The 9015-nt window shown below is 51.6% G+C and overlaps 1 protein-coding gene across 1 annotated transcript; it reads right to left on the bottom strand.

The window, feature by feature from the left end:
- Window positions 1-7523: 7523 nt before the first annotated feature.
- BHLHE22 (basic helix-loop-helix family member e22) lies at window positions 7524-8472 on the bottom strand. Its single transcript, XM_051771261.1, has one exon. It carries the CDS (start codon window positions 8431-8433, stop codon window positions 7534-7536), a length of 900 nt encoding a protein of 299 aa, XP_051627221.1. The 5' UTR covers window positions 8434-8472; the 3' UTR covers window positions 7524-7533.
- Between the last annotated feature and the right edge of the window lie 543 nt (window positions 8473-9015).

Below are 9015 nucleotides of genomic sequence, written 5' to 3'. Positions count from 1 at the left end.
TGGCTGTCCATGGTATTTTTTTCCAGCTTATGGTTACACTTTTCTCACAGATTCACAACTATTGCTTTGATTTTTTAATTATTGTTTCAACATACTGCATTTTTCTGTTACTTGATCTTGAAAGATATTTCTGTAAGGAAAAAAAAAACCCCAAACCTTTAATTCAGCACTGGCATAAAGCAACTCTTTTGAATTTAGGAAATTATCAAGTCTGTTTTTTATCCCCCCATGAAACATAAACCAGATCTCATCAGATGAGGAAAAAAACCTGGTACATCTGACATTCCTAGGACGGTATTAAAATTAGTATAAAGATCTGCAATCCACTAGCTATTCCTAAATGCAGCTCCTAGGCTTTTCCCTTTGCAAACCTCTGTGTAGTACAAGATGTACTACGTAGTGTAAAATATTCTGTCTTCTCAGATCATTCATTTTAAAAGGGGAAATGAATGAACTTGCTACGATATACAGCACTGCACCAGCAAAGCATAACTTGACTTTTCTAGGTATCACTGTATAGCTACTGAGTTCTACAAGTAGGTATTTAATATCAAGGTTGTACCCTAAAGACATCAGTGTTTTTCTTCATTCCTTCATGCAGAAATGCTTGTCAGGTATGTCTGCGAGGGTTGTTGAAGATATGTCCTAGAGAAGACAGACCTGCAGCATTTTTCTGGGTTTGATAAGTGTGTGTGTAACTGTGCAATTGTTTTAACTCCAGGCTATATTAGAAGTTACTGAAGTTTATAAATTAAAAAGGTGGCATTGTTCGAGATCTTAGAAGGGCACATTTCCGAGTGAGCTTTCCGTAATGGTGTGAAAGATGGCTTGGCAGGGAGGAATTAATTAGATCTCTTAACATTGTATTTTATCTAATATTTTGTTTGATACTAGGTACTTTCTTACCATTACTTGCATTGCACTGTATTTTAAAATTATTCAAGGCATTAATTTATACATGATATATGCTTAACTCCTGTGAGTAGAGCTATTCTATCAGACCATAGAAAATTAAGTATTTTCCTGCCTATTGCCTAAACCATCCTATATACCCTGGCCACATACCCTCAACATATCAGAAAAATGATCTCATTATAAAAACACCCCTTAAAGCTATGCTTATGAAAGTATTGTGATCCTTAAATTACTGTCTATGTTTATATGAAGAAACAGTTGCTGCATATATTAAAAAAAAAAAAGTAGACAATGTCCCATTTTCATTTAAAACCAAGAAACTGTAGTGGGATCTTGATCCTCATACAAACCAGTACTGTGCCTACATAGCCTATTCTATGCATCAGCCTTGCCTGGGATCTCAGGTACTGAGGCTGTGTGAGTCCATCATTCGTAACAGCAGAAATGTGCTTGTCTTCAAAACTATTTACACCAAAATAAATAATCAAAAGAAGTCTAAGCTTCAGCTTGTTCTTGCTAGAAGCCTTGCAGGATTCTATCTTTAAGGGTTTGTTAAACCGATTTTGATGTGTTGGCTGGAGTTTTTTTCCCCAAAACCAGCAGCTATGAGTGCGGCAAAGTTGAATAAAAGTCTAAGTTCTGGCTACAGGGAGAGTAAAAGTCAGTAAGGAAACACCCTGTGATGACTTTTGACAGTGACTTCTTTCCTATCAGCTCATCTTTCCAACTACCTCTTTCTTTCAAATAGTTTGGTCGCTAGCTAACCTCCTACAGGCAGCAAGTCTTTCACTGTCTAATTTCCATCTTGTGAGCCAGTGAATCGCCTCTCTTCGCAACGTATCTTTCAGTTGCTTTCTAAAAATGAATTCTTTACAGCAGCTTCTCGCAAAAGCGGCATCGCAGGTGGCTGCAGCTGGGAGAAGTGCCGCCTCGGTGAAGCTTTGAACCTGCAAAGCGGATGGGCATTAGATGAGCTCGGGGTTGAAGCACGGGGGGATGCCGGCGCTTCGGGATGGCTCCGCTACGGGATGCCCCCGGCCCGCGGCGGCGGCAAGAACCCGCACCCTCGCCCGCCCGACTCCCCGCCCGCTGCCCGCCGGGCTCCCGGCGCCGCTTGGGCTCCCTGCGCTCCGCTCCCACCTCCACCGGCCCCCGACCAAATCAGGGGAGAGGGAGGGTGAGGAAAGACTCCTGCCGCCCCTTCCTAAAAGCAACCCGAGCTTCCAGGGATGCTGCAGTGGTACAAGGGGACGGGACCCCGAGGAGGTTCCTGGGAAGCGGTCTGGGTGTTCGGTGAGTTTGGAGGGCTTCGGCTGATGGAGAGGAGGTTTACTCTGGAAAGGCGATTGTTTGCCCCTAATCCTCAATTATGAGTATTTAAAAACAGTATTAGAGGGGCAATCTGTTCTGCAACTTCTCGGAAGAAATAATTGTTGATTTAGATAAGCACTGATCCCTTCAGTGTTTGATGAAGACGTTAATTTATGGCTGTCTAGCAGTTTATGGCGGTCATTAGATTTTCAGCTTTGTCTCTGTTCGAAAAGTATCTTTATTTTTTATTTTAATCCAAGACAATTATGTAAGAAAACGGTTATGTTTGATCTAAAATACATCATTTTCCTATAGCATTTCAAATTATTCACAGATCATAGTTCTTATGTGTGCATATATGAATTTAAAAATACAGCAGTAAAGTGCTTGAAACAGACCATAAATTTGCTTCCTATTTTATTACACGTCTCTGAATCAGGTTGAGAGGACAAGGGCAACTAGGGGCTTGGGGAAAGATTTAACCCTTCCTGAGGCTGGAGAACCAACCGAACCAGAGCAAATTCCCCTCCGAAACGCTTCGGGGATGCGCGGGGGGCGGGCTGGGTGACACCGAGCTGATGGGTGACCCCGGGGAAATGGGGCTGGCTTCAGCTCTTTGCTCATTTAGCAGATGTCCCTTCTGCGACGTATTTGGCTGGTAGGAGCTCCAGAGTCGGGCCGGGGGGCCGGGGCAGCCACACTGTCTCCTGCTCCCGGCAGCGGGTCCCACCTTAGCCCCTGCCCCGGCAGGATGGCCCCGGAGCGGCGGGCACAAGCGGGTTAACCCCTGCGGCGCCTGCCTCAGCCAAGAGCAATACTCCACAGAGAACCTCTGTTACGCCTCTGATAGGCTCCTTTAGTGCCGGAGCCTTCCCAGACACCGGACGGGCCCCGACGGGCAGCAGCGACCCCGCGGAGCGGGAGGGCGGCGGGGGCCGGGGCAGGCGCGTAGCCCAGAGCGACTTCCCCAAAGTTTTGTCCCGCTCCAATAAGGACCTGTTTCGCCGCTTGCTTACAGCCTCGGGATCCCTCCGGCCTGTGGGCAGTGGCAGTGCGATCACAGTTACAAATGATTCTGGAGAGTCGTACAGTCCTGGCTCGTCTATTTAACCCCCCAACAAGCCCCCTCCGCCACCACCACATCACTATAAAAAAAAAAAAAAAAAAAAAAAGGTGTTAATTGCTGTAAAGTTTCCGAGCACGTGGATAATTTACTTTGACTGCTGCTTTTTAATTAAAAGCAAACTTATTTATGTTTCTGATGTTTATATTACGCGATTTAATTACGTTTAGAGGCAGCGTCGCACTTTTTCCCCCCCTTCCACCCTAAATCACATTTTCATTAAAGGTTTTAATAAGAAAACTCACTTGACCACTATTCATTATCTAGTTCCCTCCATGCACACAAGTTCACTTACCCATTCATTTATTCACTTACTCATTCCAGTAGATCCGCTGCAACTGCTGCTAGCAGGGATGTGAACACTCATAATTATTTGTCAAAGTCTGGAAAGTGTATTATCCCTTCTTCTAGTGGTAATTAGTTACCATAGCATCTAATACGTAAATGTGCCCAGAGCACACCATTAACAGTTAAGCGGAGGATTCAATTTAACACATGATTATATCTTTCATAAGTCATTACATTAGGAAAGCCAATGTCACTCATGCTGGGACAATCTCAGGCTCCGAGCTGGGGTAAGGGGCCGGGGAAGGGAGCCGGGCTGGGCGGCGGGGGCAGAGGGAGCTCCGGGTGAGGCTGGGGTAGATCCCGGTTCGGTAGGGCGGTTGGAAACCGGGAAGAAGCTCTTTTCAAAAGGGGACATGTTCATTTCTAGCTAAGTCATCTGTCAAGATTTAAGGGGGGCGGGGGAGCTTCTCTCCTCCCCTCAGCCCCGACATACACGACGCTCGCCTTGGCAAGACCTTCCCAGGGACTGGCCCGGTGGCTTCGCGCCGCTTCCCAGCTATGATGCTCGGTGCAGGGAGACAGGAGTGGAGCCAGGAGTGGCAGCACCTCTAGCTGGCACAGACCCCTCGCCCCCCTTCGAAGGAATCGAAGACGAAGTAAGGGAGCCCAAAGTCGGGCGGCAGCGGTAGCCAGGGTTTTCATTCCGCTGTCCCGTCGCTCCGAAGCAGTGACAGACGAGAGAGTGGTGAAGGGAGAAACCGCTCCATGTGCCACAGGCGGCAGCGCCCGCCCTCGCTCCCCAGAGCCGGCGGGGAGCATTCCAGGCGCGGCCCGCACACTTCGGACCCTGCCCACGGGAGCCAAGAGGCAGGGCGTGGGCCTCCTCCAGCCCCTTGCTTTACCCACAGCCCAGATCCCGGCCGCTCCAAGAGTTTGCTGGGACCTGGCTTGTCTTCCCCCACCCCACGGCAGGGCAAAGCCAAGCAGCGCCCGCGCCTTCCAGGGGAACCTCCCCGGGAAGAAAGCCCGCTCGGTAGCCAGATACAGTAAGCGGTAAATATTGCAGCAAATGTGTCCTGCGATGTTATATGCACGAACACACACTCACGCGGACACACACACGCACACACACACAGGCACGCACCACGCCAAGCTGGTGGCGGTGGTTAATTCCTAATCAGAATGATGGACAGCAGAGACAGAACAATACAAACTAATGGCTGTGTTGCTGATCACTTTACCCCTTGATTAAAGACACCCAATTATGGCGCAGAACAGTGTCGTAATTATGTTCCTTAATCACATCCAGGAGGTTTAATTGCCTTAACGATGTGTTTCATTAAATGAATTTAGGTATTATAGTCGACAGTTTTCATATACAGTTGTTTTCAAATTAACATAATATTAGACATCGTCATGGAAATTGTTTTAATAATCATAATTAGACGCACCCAGCCTTTGTCTAGTAAATGCTGAGAGACGCTTCTCCTTGCGCCTGGGGGCTGATCTGCCCACCCTCTCTGGGCTGCCTTCCCACAGCTCCGTGGCACTTTACAGTTATGTTTCCTGAAAAGTTACAGGTTCTGATTAATCTTTTTTGATGGGAAGTGGAGCAGAAAATATTTATCCCCTTCCCCCGCCTGTGGTGCTGCCGTTGGGAGAGGCGGCTCCGCGGACACCCGGCGCCGGCCCGGCCCGCCCGAGGGAGGGGGGACACGCAGGGCTGGGACTCCCGGCCCGGCCTCAGCGCCGGGCGGGCAGCTTTGGGGATCTGCGCGCTCTCCCTGCCCTCGGGTTTGGGGCAGGGCGGAGGGTCCACGAGGGGAGGGGCGGATCCAAAAGATGGGGGGTAGGGAGGAGGCGGGGGGGCGGTCCTGCAGCTTACCCCGGGGCGCATCCAGCCCCACTGTTCAGGGCGTGAGTGGAGCCGCAGAACGGGCGGGCAGGGCCCGGCGCTGCCCCACGGCTGCCCCGCAACGCCGGGGTCCGCCCGCCACGGGCGCGGCAGAAACGCAGCGCAGGCAGGAACTTGTCCCCCCCCGCCTGGGATACCCTGAGCCGGTAGTGGGGTGCCGGGGGGGGGCGGTTTTGAGGCGCATTCAGAGAAAGGCAAAGGAAAGGAAACTACCCACCCCCCTCACCATCTCCTTAATTCTAGAGATATATGCTTAACAAAGCACAGCATAATGAAAGCGTTTGTTCAAAATATTTTAATAAAGATTCTTTCCGACATAGATACACATACAAACGATCGTACATTGCTGTCATAATCTGATTGACCTATTTAATATATATCACTCTTTACACATCCGTGACCTGCCAACAGATCCATCATGGCTCCTATTTTGCCATCCAACCTGACAGTCCGAATTTGTATTATCTGCAAGTAGTGGAAAATAGCAGGACTCGTTTTTGAAAAGAAAAAAAAAAAAAGGAAAAAAAAAATCTTAATTTACAAATGGCAGAGAGACAGCCACCCAGCCATGCAAACTAAACTGAAGGCTCACTTTGGGTAAATAGCTACTTCTCTTGCTTTTCATCTCTCATTTTTCCTTAAAAAAAGAAAACCACCCCACTCCCCCATCTCCACGGAAAAAGAAAAGAGAAGAATTCCACGCGTTCTGTAAATCAGCCTAAAGTATTTTAAAGTATTTCAACTTAAATAATCATCCACAGTCAGAATAATTTACATACACATTAAAAGCGGTTTAAATTATACCCTTGAAAACAGCGCCTGGGAAAACACTGGCTTGGCAAGTGTTCTTGTAGCAGCTATTGCTCTGATGCCTTGTAAAAGTAAATAGCTATTACCTGTTATAAATGCAAAGAATACCCTTTCAAAAATCAGTTGGTTGAGCAATTAAGAATACACTTTTCCTCTAATTTTTGGACTGAAGCAATTTATTAAAGCTCAATTTAAATACAGGGATGATGCAACTTAAAATCCAGATGACCTTTCATAAACCTAAGCAGCTCGGATACATCAACATTTCTGGTTATACGTTGTTGGCAAATAAATGTTTTAAACACTTGGCACACAGTTGAAGTTAATCCATAAACAGAATTTTAGAAGCATTTAAAGTAACTGCACATAAGACCCATGACCTTAACACATGATAAATATTGTTGGCGTGGAAGGGTCATTTAAAGAATAACAAATAAATAGCATGTCTTGTTTATACATCATTGCAAACTGGAAAGAAACAAGGTGCACATAAATATTTCTTTTAAAAATGCGATACTTTCAGCCGCACGGAGTAGGGGTTTTGATCAGTTATTTTTTTGTCTTTTTTTTCTAACTCTCTCAATTTTAAATCACTCTCACCAAACTTTGCGCATTTTCACAGGATCAAAGTTTAGAGACGATAAAAAATACGAAGTCTTCCATAGCAATGGTCCAGTCTCTTTGTTTCTGTAAGTCACTTAAATAATAAGTTTACATTTCAAGTTTGTTTGTTTCCTGGCTCAGAATAATATTAATAATACTGCTAATAATAATTAATTAAAAAAAAAAAATCTATGTTCAAGTGCCCTCTCTGATTTGTCCCCGGCGATAGCCCCGGCTCCCAGCCCGGCCTGCTATTTCCCGGCCGCTCCTTTGTCCGGACGCGCAGCGAACCCCCCGGCGACCCCTGGGCCGGGCCTTCCTTCCTCCCCGCGGCACCCCCGGCCCCTCGCCCCCTCCCCACCGCCGCACGCACGCTGGCTCCCGTCGCGGTCCCATCCCGGCGGCACCCGAGGAGACGAGCGAGGCGAGTCCAGGCGGAGAGCGGCGGGGGCCGGGCAGCGGTCAGTCCCTCCGCCGCCTCCGCGCCCCCCAGCCCGGGACCGGGCCGCCGGCAGTCGTCGCTCCCCGGGGCCGCGGCGGCGGCGGGGGGCGACCACGGCGGCGGCGCTTAAGGCTTCTCCGTGCACTGTTTGCAGAGGCTGGAGGAGACGCTGTTGAAGATGGCACATTTCTCCGGGCAGGAGGTGGCGGGAGGCAGCCCGGCGCTGAAGGGGTAACCGGCCGCCTGCTCGTAGGCGCCGAGGGCGGGGTGCAGCGCCGCCGCCGCTGCCGCCGCCGCCGCGGCGGAGCTGGGCAGGGAGGCGGCCGAGATGGCCTGGCCCTGGTTGAGATAAGCCACCAGGCGCCGCATCTCCTCCAGGGCCTGCGCCTGCATCAGGATGTAGTTCTTGGCCAGGAGGAGCGTGGCGATCTTGGAGAGCTTCCGCACCGAGGGGCTGTGCGCGTAGGGGATGACCGCCCGCAGCTCGTCCAGCGCGTCGTTCAGGTCGTGCATCCGCCGCCGCTCCCGCGCGTTGATGTTGAGCCGCAGCGCCTTCTGCTCCTTGGACTTCTTGCTGCCGCCGTGCCCGTGGGTGTTGGAGCAGCTGCCCTCGGCCGCCTTCAGCCCCCCGCCCCCCCCTCCGCCGCCGCCCGCCGCCGGCGAGGCGACGCGCGGGTCCCCCCCGGCGCCGCGCAGCACCAGCTCGCAGCGGCCGTCGCTGTCGTCGTCGGGGCTCTGCTCGCCGCCGCTGCTCTCGGCCACCGAGCTGCGGCTGGCGCTCTCGCCGTACTTGACGCAGACGGAGCCCGGCGGTAGCGCCAGCGGGTCGCCGCCGACGCCGGGCTGCAGCAGCGCCTCGGGCTCCGACGCCTCGTAGCAGGCGAGCGGCGAGGGCTGGCGGTCGCGGGGGTGGGAGAGGTCGAGCCCCGGGGGTGAGCGGAAGGCGGACTCCATGCGCTTGGCCGAGGCGGCGAGGCTCTTGTGGAAGAGGTCCTCTTCTGCGGGCAGCCCCAGCGCCCGCTCCATCGGCGCCCCGCTCGCCTCCGCCTCCGCCTCCTCCGCCCCCCTCAGCTCCCGGCCCGCTCCTCCAAGGCTCCGCGCCGCGGCAGGCGGCTCCCCGGCGTCCCGCTGGCAGAAATCGTCTCCCGGCTCCCGCTGGGGCTGCGCCGTGCCCGGCGCCGCGGCTGTCCCTTCTTTGGTTCCGGCGACAGCTCGGACTGCGGCTCCGGTGGCTTCGGTTGCGGCTCCGGCGGCTCCGGCTCGGGCTGTGGCTCCGGCTGTGACTCGGGCTGTGGCTGTGGCTCCGGCTCGCCCTCAGCAGGCGCCGCGCTGGGGCATTGTGCGCTGCCAGTGGAGCCGCTTCCACCGTTTATCTTGCTTGGATTCACCTTCAAGAGATTTCCGGACCCATCAACCAGCAGCCGCCGCAGACGGGGGAGTCTTTTACATCATTATCTCTGAGAGTAGGTTATTATGAAGAAGACTCGCCTGTTGGGACAGAGCTTTCTACCCAATCAGGTTAACGTTTTAATTAATAGGATTAAAACGGTAACAAACAATCCCAGGCACTATCTGGCCCTGAGTCTGAATAGTTTCTTTTCCCAGGTC

This window comes from Manacus candei, unplaced genomic scaffold (genome assembly GCF_025592945.1).
Source record: "Manacus candei isolate 608988 ecotype Guabito, Panama unplaced genomic scaffold, ASM2559294v1 h1tg000008l, whole genome shotgun sequence".
NCBI lineage: Eukaryota > Metazoa > Chordata > Aves > Passeriformes > Pipridae > Manacus > Manacus candei.
The sequence above is the reverse complement of the archived record's forward strand: the minus strand, read 5'-3'. Positions and strand labels throughout refer to the sequence as shown.